Genomic DNA, 14,779 nt, shown 5'->3' on the forward strand with positions numbered 1-14,779 from the left:
CCACCACTACGGCTTTCCTCTGCTCTTTGTCCACCACCACAATGTCTGGTTGGTTTGCCATTACCATTCTGTCAGTCTGGATCTGGAAGTCCCACAGGATCTTGGCTCGCTCATTCTCTACCACCTTGGGAGGTGTTTCCCACTTTGACCTTGGGGTCTCCAGTCCATACTCCGCGCAAATGTTCCTGTATACTATGCCAGCCACTTGGTTATGGCGTTCCATGTATGCTTTCCCTGCCAGCATTTTACATCCTGCAGTTATGTGCTGGATCATCTCAGGGGCCGCTTTGCACAGTCTACACCTTGGGTCTTGTCTGGTGTGGTAGATCTGGGCCTGGGCGTTGCTGTTTATTGCTTGGGATTTGTTCTTGCCATTGAGCTGGCTTTTTACAGTAGGACTTGCCTTACTCGTTGGAGGTATTTGGCTGTTGCCGCATTCCTTGTTGCCTGTTCAAGGTTGCCGTTCACCTGTGGTATTCCAAGGTACTTGTAATTGTCCTCAATGTCTGCTATTGTTCCTTCTGGGAGTGAGACCCCTTCTGTGTGGATAACCTTGCCTCTCTTTGTCACCATCCTCCCACATTTCTCGAGTCCGAATGACATCCCGATGTCCGAGCTGTAGATCCTGGTGGTGTGGATCAGCGAGTCGATGTCTCGCTCACTCTTGGCGTACAGCTTGATATCATCCATGTAGAGGAGGTGACTTATGGTGGCCCCGTTCCGGAGACGGTATCCATAGCCAGTCTTGTTTATTATTTGGCTGAGGGGGTTCAGACCTATGCAGAACAGGAGTGGGGACAGTGCATCTCCTTGGTATATGCCACATTTGATGGATACTTGGGCAAGTGGCTTCCCATTGGCTTCAAGGGTGGTTCTCCACAACCTCATCGAGTTTGCAATGAAGGCCCTTAGAGTTCTATTGATGTTGTACAGCTCCAAGCATTCAGTGATCCATGTGTGTGGCATTGAGTCATAGGCTTTCTTGTAGTCGATCTCGGCTGTGCACAGGTTGGTGTGTCACACTCTGCAGTCTTGGGCGACTGCTCTGTCAACCAGGAGTTGGTGTTTGGCTCCTCTGGTATCCTTACCAACGCCCTTCTGTGCTTCGCTCATGTATTGACCCATGTGCCCACTTATCTTAGCTGCGATGATGCCTGACATGAGCTTCCATAATGTGGAAAGGCAGGTTATTGGCCGGTAGTTTGATGGGACTGTAGTCTTTGAGGGATCCTTCATTATCAGGATCGTTCACCCTTCAGTTAGCGATTCAGGGTGAGTCCCATCCCTTAGCAGCTGGTTCATTTGTGCTTCCAGGAGCTCATGGATTGCAGTGCGCTTCTTTAGCCAGTAGGCGTGGATCATGTCAGGGCCAGGTGCTGTCCAGTTTTTCATACCTGAGACTCTTTGTTGGATGTCTACCACTGTGAAAGTCACTGGATTCTGTTCAGGGAGGTTGCTGTGGTCTTCCCTCAGATCCACCAGCCACTGCATCACTGTTGTGTGATGCCTCCCTTTCCCATATACCTTTCCAGTACTGTTCAGTTTCCAGCCTTGGTGGGTCTGCTCTGTTGTTATTACCCTGCCATTGAGAGTACACTTTCGCAGGTTGTGTTGCGAACAGCCGGTTTATTTGTCTGGCTTTGTTGTCTCTGGTTTATCTCTTTAGGCAGCTGGCCAAGGCTTGTAGCCTTTGCTTGGCGGTTTCAAGTGCTTCAGGTATGGGCATCTGGCTGTACCTCTTGGGCATCGGTCTTTTCATTGCACCTCTCTGGGCCTCTGTCATTTGGCTCACTTCCCTCCGAGCTGCCTTGATTTTTGATGGTTGGTGTTGTTTCTCATGGCTCCCATGGTTGCTCTTATAGCCAATCACCTCTAGGATCACTGATGCTGAAGCGTATATCAGCTCATCAATCGCTCTCAATGCTGCATTCACATCTTCCATGAGACTTTCTGATGGTACTTCACTTAGTCGTTGTAGTTGGCTTCGGGGTTGCCTGCTCAATCTCGCCATTGTCTGTCTGTTTGTCTGTCTGTCTCATACTCCTCGATTAATGATATATTTTTTTTTATTAATCCTTCCTAAATATTTGGGATGTCGCAGAGTTGTTGGACAGGTTAATTACTATATGTCATTTTTGACGATATACTATATTAAAGCATACAGTATTTTTAATTACATAGTATACGAAGGAAGGAAACTAAGATAAAAAACCCTAATATGTGACTTTAGTATAGTATGTGGTGAAGAGAAAAACGCCATAGTATATTATGTTGCCAAAATGAATGTCCTAAGTAGTATAGTGTGTGTTGAAACAAATGCCTTATTATAGTATGTTGTCACAAAATATGTCTTAAAATAGTATGTGGTGAAAGAATATGTCTTACATTGGATTAGATTAGAATAGATTCCACTTTATTGTCATTACCCAAGTACAAGGCTACAAAATGCAGTTTGGGTTTAACCAGAAGTGCAGTGGGGAGCAAATTTACTATGATTTACTATGAAGAGTTGTAATTCGACTGTTGACATATGTGCAGATAGTGTGTACAGTATGTATGGTAAATATGTACTTGGGTATATGAATAGTCCAGTGTAAATAACCATGGAGCAGACAAGCATTTCTGACCAGTAGTAGTGCAGATATCATGACTGGAGGGGTTTCTATTGAGGGGGCAGTAAATTAACATGTAGCAGAGTTCAATAGAGCGACAGCTCTAGGGAAAAAGCTGTTCCTCAGTCTGCTGCTTTTTGTCCGGTGGCTCCTGAAGCACCTGCCAGAGGGCAGGAGAGAGCACTCTATGGGCAGAGTGGGAGGAGTCTTTGGAGATGCTGCGTGCTCCATGCAGCATTTCCTCTGAATGTCCTCAATGGCTTGAAGTGGAAAGCCTACGATGCGTTGGGTACCTTTCATCACCAGTTGCAGTGCCCTGTGTTCTGCCACAGAGCAACTTCCATACCAAAGTGTGACAGCGTTGGTGAGGATGCTTTCTATGGTGCAGTGGTGAAAGAAGAGGCGCTGGTGAGCCTCCTTGACCAGGCTGGAGGTGTTGGTGGTCCAAGACAGGTCCTCTGAGATGTGAGTGCCCAGGAACTTGAAGCAGGAGACATGTTCAACAGCGATCCCATTCATGTGGATGAGATCATGTGTTACTTTCTCCTTCCTGAAATCCACAATGAGCTGCTTTGCCTTGGTGGTGTTGAGGAGCAGGTTATTTTCTGTACAACATGTGGTCTTCTGTAAATTTAATGAGTGTTAGATCCAATCACAGGCTTGCAGTCGTGGATGTGTAGATGGGGATACAACAGGGGGTTCACCTCACAACCCTGTGTATGTATGGTTGTATGTATTTACACATGCACACAATTGCTGGAACAGCCACAAGACGACAGCAAAGGAATTGTTCAGGTTTAAAAAAAAAAGAGAGAAAATAAGAGCGCAAAAATAATAGTAATAACATGTACATATTTAGAGCTCAAGCATGTAGTACCATACTTGTGTAGTGTTGAGAGCAGCGGTGGGTGGAATAGATGTGGTCTGACCTGATGTGCTGAGGTCTGTTGATCAGAAACTTTATGATCCAGTTACAGTCGTCCAAAATAATTGCTACGTGGTAAAGAAATACAACATATTGCCTGTGGTGAAATATATACAGTGCCTTGAATGAGCTTTGGGACATTCATTAAAAGGAACCACTTATTATTCATAGTTTATTTATTGAAACTAAAAAAAATTACAAGCAGGTAATGATGTGACGTAAGCAAACAGAAGTACAGATAAAAATAAATCATCTGAAAAAAGGTCACTTTATTATAAAACCCCAAAGATGAATAAATGAAACCCTCACACACCTGTAGAAGCTACGCTGACCCACAGACAAGCGGTCTATTACATGTAGTGCTGTGGGTCCATGATGAGGGACTAGTCGTAACTATGCTTCAGAAAATAGTCAAATGTTGTCCACAAAGAAAAACACAGCGACAAGAACGAAATATAGTCTTAACCTTTACTGCCTCATAAATCTTGATCTCGCTGTACACGATTAACAAGCAAACAGGATTGATGGTGGCTGAAATACCAATCACCATCGTCTTGCAAAAGATGAGTGGAGTCTTTATACTGCACAGTTTAAATGTTAGTAAAGGAGGAAACATGGGACACATAACTGACCCTACGTACGCCTGATGCCACTGCTCAGTTTTAATCAATTAACACATACAGCTTCATTCAAACAGACCAAGAAGTCAAAGGTTTCAGCTTTTTGTTCCACAGTTAACATAACTGGTCACAAAGCAAATGTTTGTTCCTCTAAACTGCTTTTGTTGTGCTCAGCGCTCTAAGGTCTGAAGTAAAGCCGAATCCAAAATCCCTACACAATGCAACCAGCTGTGAAGTGAACTGTAAGTCACCTCAGGCCCCGATGGTCAAAGCTGCATCTCATCACTTTAGCTGCTACAGAGCAGAGGTGCAGAACAAAGCTTTGTGTCTGTAAGCCCAAATAATTACTTCTACCTGTTCAATTGGTCTGCTGCTGCACAGACAGAAACAAAGTCAGCTGGAGGGTGGAGGGGGGGCAGAAGGAAATCAACCTGGAACCTGACGACATCTCCTTGTTGAAGCAAAAAGAGTTGGAAAGGGATTTTTTTTAAATTTTATGTCTCCTTTGTGCTTGACAGGGAGACGAATGGGGCACGTTGGAGAAGGGACATCATTTCCGAAGCTCCACATAGTTGGCTGGGAAGAGGCCGTATGCGCCTCTGCACACACCTCGCCACCAGCCCTCGTCAATCATCTCGATGTTGGTGATTATGTCATCAGGATCAAAGGATATCTCATCATCACCGGCTGAAACAGAGAAACAGATTAATTAGGATGGAGTGTGTGTCAACAAGATTTCTTTTAAACTAAAATTGCACTACTGTATCAGTTTATCAAGCTGCATATACAGTATGATGAAAAAATAAAACGCTGTAGTATGTCTTTAATAAATACTATACTAACAGAAAACATTATCAGGTTCCTTTCAGGTTAGACCTTTGTCCCCGCTGTGACTCACCTGCTTGGTAGTCGTACAGAGCCACTGCCGTCAACCCCATGTTTGCGCTGTAGTCGTACTGATGGTCCTCTGCAACGAGTCAAACGTTTACTCTGTGCTAATCATCTACAGTTGTTAGACGTCAAAACATAAATATGGTGAGATTAGGATGTTTAATTCAGTGTTTTTACATTTAGAAACCTTTGCTAGTCCCAGTGGGGAAATTTCATTCTGAATTTGGCAGCAACAGGCAGCCACATGGCAGCGCCTGGGAGCTGGACAACGGGCTGTTTCAAAGGTGATGTGACTGTATAATGTTATTTAAGCTGAATATCCATCCATAAAGATGAGAGCCTCCATCAGGCAGAATGTCCACGGAGCCTCACCTCCAGCGGTGGCGTCCTCTGGGGTCTGGTACATGTCCTCCGGTTCACCGTACGGAGTCGGTGATGGTGACGCTGCCTCGTACAAATGCTCTCCGTTCTCCTCTGCAGCATCATGAGACACCTTCTCTGGGGCCTAAAAGGGCAAAGGTCATCTGTTAGTTTACACGCTGCAGACAGGTGAATGGACTCTTCCTAATGTTCAGCAGGTCACGTCATAAAGCACAAGTCCAGGGGTCTCATGCACAAAGGGTACGTACGCACAAAAACATGGCATAAGTCCTCATCTACGCAAACGTTCTGATGCATCAACAACTATGTGACCGAAGAAATGTATGTAGATCTACGGTAGCTCCCTGGCTGGAGGAAACACTTTTCTACAGCTACTGGTCCGTTGGCGACACTAAGAGGTGAAACTAGGAAACTGTTCATTGTGTGAAAACTATTAGTCACAGAAAAAAGACAAAAAAATTAACACACAGCCACGTGTCTGCAATTACATGAGAATATAAGAACGTGCGCAAAACGGTGAAAAAATATTTTCTATCATAACGGCTCTAGCCAAGTTAGAGTATGTGTTAGAGGTGTCCGTTCTTGGAGCGAGACGCAATGAGAAGCCACGCAGCTAGCACACATCCAGCTGCTGACCACACTAGGGTTCCAGCCAGCAGGGGATTCAAAAGGAGCTGCAAGCCAAGTCATTCCAGCTGTGGGGGACACAGTTATCCGTATGTCAGCAAGGCACGTTTCCATACAAGTTGATCGGGGCAACATCAAAGAGTAATTTGAACCGAGAGCCGCTTTAGATGATGTGATCGGCCGGACACATGTTGCTGTTAAAAGCACTCACAGGATGACATAACACATAAAAAACTGGTTTCATTTGACCAATATGCCAATAATCTGTGACAATATGTGCACACACACGGTCCGACTCTGTAGACTTAGACCATATTCAAATGAGGCATGTCGTGAGAGGAGTCTGCTACTCAATCATCTGCGCTCAATTTTTGAAGGAACAGGAATAGTGTGCTTAGTAGAGGTTGATGCGTCTGGACGTCTTTCTACTTTCATGTGAACTTGTAGTACACAGAAGTTTTGTAGTACATCTACATAAATCTTTGAGACCCCCGTTCCTTTTCTTCAGTGTGACTTTTTTTGACATCACAGAACGTACAAAGAAAACGGCGTCTGGTGTACCGTGTGATCAACTCACCCGGTACGGCGCCGGTGCTGCTGCCACAGGTGACGCTGGGCTCGGAGTGGGGCTGGGACTAGCGGCAGGAACGGGAGATGGGGATTTGGGCGCCACTTGGACTTGACTGCGCGCCTCCTCCTGCTCCTGCTTCTCCTTGGCCTGGCGGCGAGCTCGCTCCTCCTCAGCCCTCTTCCTGTCCTCCTCCTCCTTCTGCTTGGCGATGTTCTCAAAGCGGGCCTTGATGCTCCCTGTGTTGCTGCCAGCTGACCCGTGAACAATGAGTGAAGACGTGACTTTGGGGTAACGGGTCAAGTTCCCACTCACACACAGAAGGTACGGATGAAAGCTCACCAGCCTCCACAGGTTTGGTCTTCTTGTATGCTGGAGAAGGCTTCTCCACATCCTCGAACGTTCCTGCAGTCTGTTCACCAGAGGCATAAGACATCAGAGCAGTCTACACCACCACGCACCAAATGTAAACACATACACCACTTGCCTTATCCATGCGGTCATCCTGGACACCAAATTTCCCTCCAAAGCCTTTTGAATAATCTGGTAACAAACAACAGATGAGCAAAGGTTATTGTCGGTTCTGTTCCGTGCCTCAACCACAGCCAACATCAGATCAGAGCAGACCTGTAGCGTGCACTGACAAGGATGAAGCATTTAGCCTCTTTCATTTCAAGACCATTGGATGAAAACACTACTGAAATGAGAAGGTTGGTCTGCACAGGCTGAGCTGCAGGTGGCTGTGGTTCAGATGAAAAGAACGGTTGGAATGAAACGATGGGCTGATGAGCTCATGCAAACTCTTAGAGAGGAGCAAACAAAACAAAAACGGAAGAACAGGAAGGAGAATCCTGACATAAGCCAACGCTCGGCTCAATGTCTGCACTGAAAACAGCCAGTCAGCGTGTACAGGGTTGCAGCAGGAGGCCTGGATACAATGTGCACAAAAGCAAACAAATGGTGTCTGAACAGCTGGGGAGGTGATGAGGGGACCGGGGCCGAGGTGATATATGGTCACATATAACAGTAGAAACCTGATTCTCTGACCAATTTCGCTTAAAGTTAACTTCCTGTTCTTCTACATAAACCGTCATGAAATACAGACCATTTCATCACCAATTTATGCAAGAAAAAACAAGGAATTATTAGTTCCAATATTTTACTTCTTACTTATATATATATAATAATTATTTTATAATAATAATAATAATAATAATAATAATAATAATAATAATAATAATAATAATAATAATAATAATAATTCACTACCGACATCACCAGGACCAAAATGAAGTTTGTGGGGACGAGTTATTTCAGTGCTGTAGTATAATTATATAATGTTATATACACATAAAAAAGAAAGGCACTGGGGAAAAACAGCCACACCTGAGCAGCACAGACCTGAGGGAAGCATTGCCTTTAAAGTTTACTTATGTCCGTAACTAAAACGGTGAAAGTTATAGACTACTGATCGAACACATTAAACCCTTCTGTTATATGTCATCTCACAGCATTATGTCAAATTTACTGGTCTGTGGTGAAGGGGGCAGGAGTCACAGCCTCACATGCATCTACGTGGCTACAGCACGACGGCTGATGTGACCCTATGACATGCTCATCTACACGGTCATCTGTAGCGGCTGATGCTGCATAGGTGGGAGGGGTGCATTTGTCACTCAAAGGAAACAGCTGTTACGAAAGAGGAGGGCGGTGCCAAAAGGGGAGCAACAAGCAAGAAGCTGGGGGGGGGTCTGTTTTGGAGGAAGTGTGGGTAAGAATCAGCAGGTGATCAGGGAGTTATCTGTGCCTTTCTGGGACTCGTGCTTGGCCATGTTCTCCTTGTGCTCAAAGCCCAGGGCACACTGGTCCTGCCTCTCCACCTCTACCCCATACCGCCCTCCAAACCCACGCTTATAGTCTGCAACATAACACACGTAGAGACAGTAACACACACGTTATATGTCATAGTTCTCCAACAGGAAATTCCGGAGAAAACATCGATTTCACGTGATGCTGATTCCAGATTGTGCCGTTTAAAGCTCCACCAGATCCAGCATCGCCTGGCTGTGCAGCTGTTTGCGTCGTGGCTCCGGTTCAGTATCGACACCTTTCACTGTACCTGGCTCATATCAGCGCCTCCTTTCTTTATCTGACCCCACAGGAGGAAAGAATGTTTGACATTTACTCACCGGGAGATGTGGTCTTTCAAAACGAGGTCGGCTGACACAATGTGCACAAAATGTCAACTTGTACATATTTGTGGAGTCGCTACTTTGCTCGATGCACAAGAATGCAGCTACATCTGACTATGTGTCCGATCAGAGCAAGTAAACTGGAAAGTAGAACTATGGACGACCTTAATAGAGCTAAAACATTTTTCTGCTTGTGTTGTTTCATCATATCTGTAACTATCAAGCCTGTTTGGAACCATCGAAAACCTGCAGATCAACAAATTTAGGAAATCTGAAAAAAATCTCCATTCAACTTCCTATTTGAGGCATTTGTTAACCACAGATTTAGGAAGTCATCAGTTAAAAGACCACATCTAAGGCAACAAAACGAAGAGGAAGAAACATCCAGCTGTTGGGTCAGAACGCTGCTAAAGGCTCAAACATGTTCAGTCAATCGCTGTACCTTTCTGAGACTCGTGGAGTTGGAGCTTCTCCTGGTGGTCCCATCCCAGCGCAGATTTATCCTGTCTGTCTGTCTGAACTCCAAACTTACCCCCGAAGCCTTTCACGTAATCTGCAGCAGAACAAGGAAAGACACACAAGAAAAGCTTTAAGTGTAAGAGATACAGAAAGTCTGTCATAAATGCAGGGCTCATCATATTATATTAAATGCTCAGTATCAAAGTACTTGATCATGCAGTTACAGCGACAGCTCTTATCTAAGAGTTATTGCATGCAAACACAGCCCAGTGCATTGTGGGAATTCTTTTGGTCAGCTACACCTTGTCTGTGCAGGTGTTAGACAAGACGCTGCAGGCAGAGGTGCTCGGCTGTGTGGAACATTAGCGCACACAAGCCAAGACAGACTCGAGGCCTCTGGACACAGAAATTTGGAACACGGGTCACGTGACGATACCGACCTTTCTGAGACTCGTGCCTCTCCGTCTTGCCCTGGTACTCGAAGCCCACTGCACTCTTGTCCACTTTGTCCGTCTCAACTCCATACTTGCCACCAAAGCCTTTGGCATAATCTGCCGGGGGAACAAAAGTCCAAAGTTAGAGCAGTACAGGTGGAGCAGGACACAAGTCCATCACCAGGACCCAGAGGCTGTCACACAAAAAGGCTTCTCCACATGCTTCTGCTTTGTCTACACAGAAAGGCACCTTTTCTTCTTGTATCCCTTCCAGTGAAGCACATTTTACAGTTAGAGGTCAGAGAAATATTAACACCTTGACAACAAAGGGCACTGATAAACTACCAGCAAAACCGTGGACAAAGTCACATCACAAATGAAGCCACTGTTTGATATGAGCAGGCAAAGGCTGAGGGAGGAATGAAGAGGAAAGATGCTAAACTGGAGTCAACAGAAAGAGTCAAGTTGTCTGTGTTAGTGTTACATTTTCTCGTCTTTCCGGGTTAGTGGGAAAACCACAGGGCAGGAAATCTGGACAAACCTGTCTGGGACTCGTGTTTCTCGGTTTTGCCCTGGTATTCGAAGCCCATTGCACTCTGGTCGACACGATCTGACTGCACTCCGTACCGACCGCCAAACCCAGTGGCGTAGTCTACACAGCAAAGCAGGAGGGGAGGGGCAAGGGTCAAAGGTCAGGGTGAAGCAGCAGCATAGCAGCGGTGGTCTGGGATAAGCCCAATTCCAAATTCCCCCTTCATACGGACACAGATCCGAAATAAACAGACTCTTCTTACGTCTACAACATGCATTTTAAATAACACACAATAATACAATTCCGGGGAATCGTTGGAATTGGGCCAATGTTCTGTTCATCTGTGCAGGATGAGAGCAACATAAAAGGTGGCAACAGCATGGAGTCCTGTGAGAGCAGCATCTACCAAACCATAAAAACGATCAGTCCCTGAGGGAACGACCTCCCTCTGCTCCAGCACCACCGGCTGCAGCTCTACAATGACTACGTGGAGGCAAAGGTCCACAGAGTTTACTGAACACGGCTGTTTAACGTCCAGCAACAAGCCAGCGTTTGATCTAATAGTGAAGTAAACACATGACACTATAGTAACAGATTCAATGAGATGAAGCTTCTTCACATGGTAGTGGCCAAGCACCAAATGCTCAGTTTGTGGCAGACAGGGTCAATTCAGAAACGCTTTACTGCTGCAACCAGGAAGTGCTGCTCATTGCTGGAATATTTGCAGCAGGTGCCAAACTAACGCCTCCCTGGGCCACGTGGGCTATAGTTGCACAAGTTGTGACTCTACCTTTCTGTGAAGTGTGTTTCTCCGTCTTCCCGACGTATTCAAAGCCGACAGCAGACTGGAACCAGAGGAAGCGGTTAGTGTCCTGACTAATATCTAATACTGATATCTGACTAAAGCTGGAGAAACACAGCAACAGAGTGACGGATGTTTTGTTTGTCGGATCTGCAGCCCGACTTTAACCTTTACTCAGGACATTTGAAATGTCCATTTTATATTTGCACCCACTATATATTTTATTTGACTCCACTGGTCCCAGCTTCGAACTAACTGGAAAACAAAACGAGTGTTTGTGACCCTTTAATAGTAATCTGATCTAGAACAGTGGTTAACAGCTTTATAATACCTGTTCCCCCTGGTTAGATTTGAAGCCATATTTAAATCTAAACTTTAGTACCGTACCTCTAAATGCGGGGGGAGTGCTACTAATTAGCTGCACTTACTCGCCTGTTACTGCTAAGTGACCCTTACTGTTGGAGGTTTCCTCCATTAAAGACAGGTTTATCTCGCCAACATCCCCTGGTGCTGCTCAGTGACACTGATTGGGTTTTCTATAGAACTCTACATATTTGACTTCTTAATTAACTTACTGAAAGCTTTAAAGACATTGACATTAATTAGTACAGCCACAGGAAATACCTCATCCACACGATCAGCTTGTACTCCATACTTCCCTCCAAAGCCCTTGGAGGTGTCTGTCTGGGAGCAGTGCTTGGACAACTTGCTCTGGTAGTCATGACCCACAGCAGACTGTCAAACAAAGACAGAAACTATTGGCTGTTGACAAAATAAAGAGGGCAGTATGTGAACATATGCAGCAGTAAGGCTGAAAGCAGCACCAGTGGTTTAAAGCGACGACATCTGACTCATCACAGACTCACACAATGTGGTGTAAACTATGCTCGGTCATCACATTCATGCTGCAATGGCCAGAAAGAAAAAGGTGTGGATGGACACAGAGTCTGCCAGGAAAGATTACAAAGCGTGAAATGGCCACCACTGACTCAAGCTCGCACAAGAAACCAACACAGAGGACCTTGGACGGCATTCACATTCTATTCATATTAGAAACTAGTTCACAGTAAATGCCCATTAGCAAGCGAGGAGGCATCTTCCCAATGGGAAGGTTCGTGAAACATCAGCTGATAAAAATATACATCCAAACTCAAAACCAGTAATAACAAGAGTCTTCACCCTGAGAACACGGGATAAATGTAAAAATCTGGAGTAATACTGTACAAAGAATGAAATATAACAATAGGTAGCAGAGGTGTCCTAATGATTGCCACAGCTCAGCTCGTGGAGGTTGTCCCACCTTGTCCATTCGGTCCTGCTGAACTCCAAACTTTCCTCCATATCCCAGTGAGGCCTTGGGCATGTTGTCCAGCTCCTTCTGCTTCAAGCTGCTGTGCTCTGAGGACACTGTGTCACGCAGCTGGTGGATACTGCATGAAGGGAGGACAACGTTAGGAGACAGGTTTTGGGGCGTTGAGTCACATTTCCACATTATCACAGAAATCATTAGATTCGTCCTTACTCTATGTGCTCCTGATGCCCTGAACCATGCACAGTCTTGGCCCCCCAGCGTTGCTCCTTCTCCGAGACGTCATTCTGGAAATTAAAAGAAAAAAAAAAAAACGGTTAGCAGTCATAACTAAAGAGATCATTGAAAAAGTGGAAAAAAGAGAAAGCGCTGATAGGAACCTCAAAGTCAGGGTCCGTCTCCCAGTCGTCCCCTCCGTCATCTACATCCACCTTGACTGACTGTCCTGCTGCTGCCCTCCACATGTTGAATGAACCTCTGTCACGCACACTGAAGCACAAAAGAAAGTGAATTTAGAGGAAGAAACATAAAATGCTTTCATCTGAAATAATGTCGCTGAGGACAGTGCTTTAGAACAACACAAACACAGCCCACCCACCTAAACCTCCTTTTGCTTCACCAACCATGAAAACAAAAGCCAACAATAGCAATATCGAATAGTAAATTGAAGACTGATCTGCCTCATCATTCGGTGTCAAAGGACCAAAAAATAGAAACAAGGTCCCATCACATCAGGACAACTACAAAATCAACCAGTTGTCAATTTAAAGTCGGTTGTGATGCATCTAAAGTCACAAAACACAGATCAGGACCAATAATCAGGACAAACCTGCCAAATTATTCTGACCACACTGAAACCCAGGTTCAGGCTGACTGCAGGTTAAATGCTGAGTCTGTTTGCCCGGTTCTGGATGAGCTCCTGTTTTCTGGCATCAACACCTACTGGGACAAGGTTTCCTGTAATAATCTTAATCCCTGACTCGGCACAATGTGGGCAACGAGCATCTGTGCTAAATCAGAGGCTGCAGAAGACGTGGCTCCGTTCTCCCCAGAGCAGGAAGCAGCAGCACGGGCGCGACAAGTCCCAACTTCACACGGATTTGGATCTCCACAACACAACCACACCCATCCACCATGTTCCGTCTTTCTGAGCAGGTCCAGGAAAGGAAAACGCAAAGATGTGTGACAGTGACGCCAACAAGGCGGAGGAGCAGATGGCAGGTTTGGGTAACCAGCACATTCTCCCCATTTCTGTGTGGAGAATCAGCTCGTAGCCTGACGGTTGAGGTGGGTTAGTTGGCTTCACGCAAGTTGGACAGTTCCAAACATCAACGTGGACTTTACCGGAACACGGTTACTTAAACTGCGACCATATCTGGGATTCATGTGGGATTTTGATCCGAGACCTGAGACCCATTAGGGTTCGCTGGTCTGCGAACCGCGTTTAAAGGTTCCACCATCAGACAAGCGGCAGAAATAGGTCGTAGACCTCATCAGCTGCTTGGGTCAAACACGGGGGTCTGTGTTCAGTGTGCGGCACCTGTAAATGTGTTTGATTTAGGTCTAACATGAAAGAGGCGTCTGTGGCATTTCCTGTTCCAGTTTTCCAGTTAGCTAACAGGCTAATGCTAACGTCCCTGCTGGAATGACAAACCGATTCAGCGAGAATCAGGTTTAGGCGTCTGATGAAAAATCCTTCACTAACGTGTTATATACTCACCGTCAACGACAAAGGCCGCTGCCACAGACTCTAAACCGATTTATTTAAGTCACGGTTTGTCCACTCACTGCTCCAGTTTTGATGGAGAACCGCACTTAGACCTGCGGGCGCTCCCTCCCTCTCTCCGACGCTCTTCCGGTTCTCCCAGTATCCCGTTTCTGCCAGCGCTGATGTCAGAGCTGGGCGGGGAAATAATGTTAAGGCATGTTCACGAAATTATGTTAATTAAGTCCTGTATTAGACGACTTAGAGAGACGAATAGTACAATAAAAACAAGTTTAAAAACTAAAAACCCAATGACAGGAAACGAAGCTCATGCATATTTAAATCCTGAAATTAAAATAAATTAATTGGTGCATTACAAGAACAGTCTTCAATTTGAAATATGAGGATTAAAATGTAGGATAAAATAGGATACGACTTTATAAATCTCACAATGGGGAAATTTTTCTGTTTACAGCAGCAGCATGATGGACAAAAAAGAAAAAGTAAACACCAGCAGTAGAAAAGTTGTGCAAAAGTAAATAATGGAATAATGGTAATAATAGTGCAAGAAAAAGATCAGTAAACAACACTAATACCAGTAAAACACCAACAGAAAAGTAAACAATAAGTTGTGACAATTGTGTGTCACTGTAGTACTGTATTGTATAGTCTGTGGGGAGGAATGAGCTCCTTCGTCCACTGTGGGTGTAACAGTCTGGAGC

General features: G+C 45.2%; 1 protein-coding gene across 3 annotated transcripts; it reads right to left on the reverse strand.

Annotated features, from left to right (window-relative positions):
* Positions 1-3,695: 3,695 nt before the first annotated feature.
* On the reverse strand, positions 3,696-14,232 carry LOC114851840 (src substrate protein p85-like). Of its 3 annotated transcripts, XM_029143645.3 has the most exons (16): positions 14,073-14,232; positions 12,733-12,841; positions 12,566-12,639; positions 12,344-12,473; positions 11,668-11,778; positions 11,032-11,086; positions 10,251-10,361; positions 9,716-9,826; positions 9,259-9,369; positions 8,432-8,542; positions 7,112-7,167; positions 6,967-7,036; positions 6,634-6,878; positions 5,421-5,553; positions 5,056-5,124; positions 3,696-4,844 (listed from the first exon to the last, which is right to left on the reverse strand). In XM_029143645.3, the coding sequence occupies exons 2-16, from the start codon at positions 12,814-12,816 to the stop codon at positions 4,708-4,710; spliced, it is 1,608 nt and encodes a 535-aa protein (XP_028999478.1). In that variant the 5' UTR covers positions 12,817-12,841; positions 14,073-14,232; the 3' UTR covers positions 3,696-4,707. The 3 variants fall into 3 exon arrangements, with proteins under 3 accessions (XP_028999478.1, XP_028999480.1, XP_028999479.1); XM_029143647.3 differs by lacking the exon at positions 10,251-10,361; XM_029143646.3 differs by lacking the exon at positions 8,432-8,542.
* Positions 14,233-14,779: the final 547 nt, after the last annotated feature.

The sequence above is a fragment of the Betta splendens genome, chromosome 3 (assembly GCF_900634795.4).
Source record: "Betta splendens chromosome 3, fBetSpl5.4, whole genome shotgun sequence".
NCBI lineage: Eukaryota > Metazoa > Chordata > Actinopteri > Anabantiformes > Osphronemidae > Betta > Betta splendens.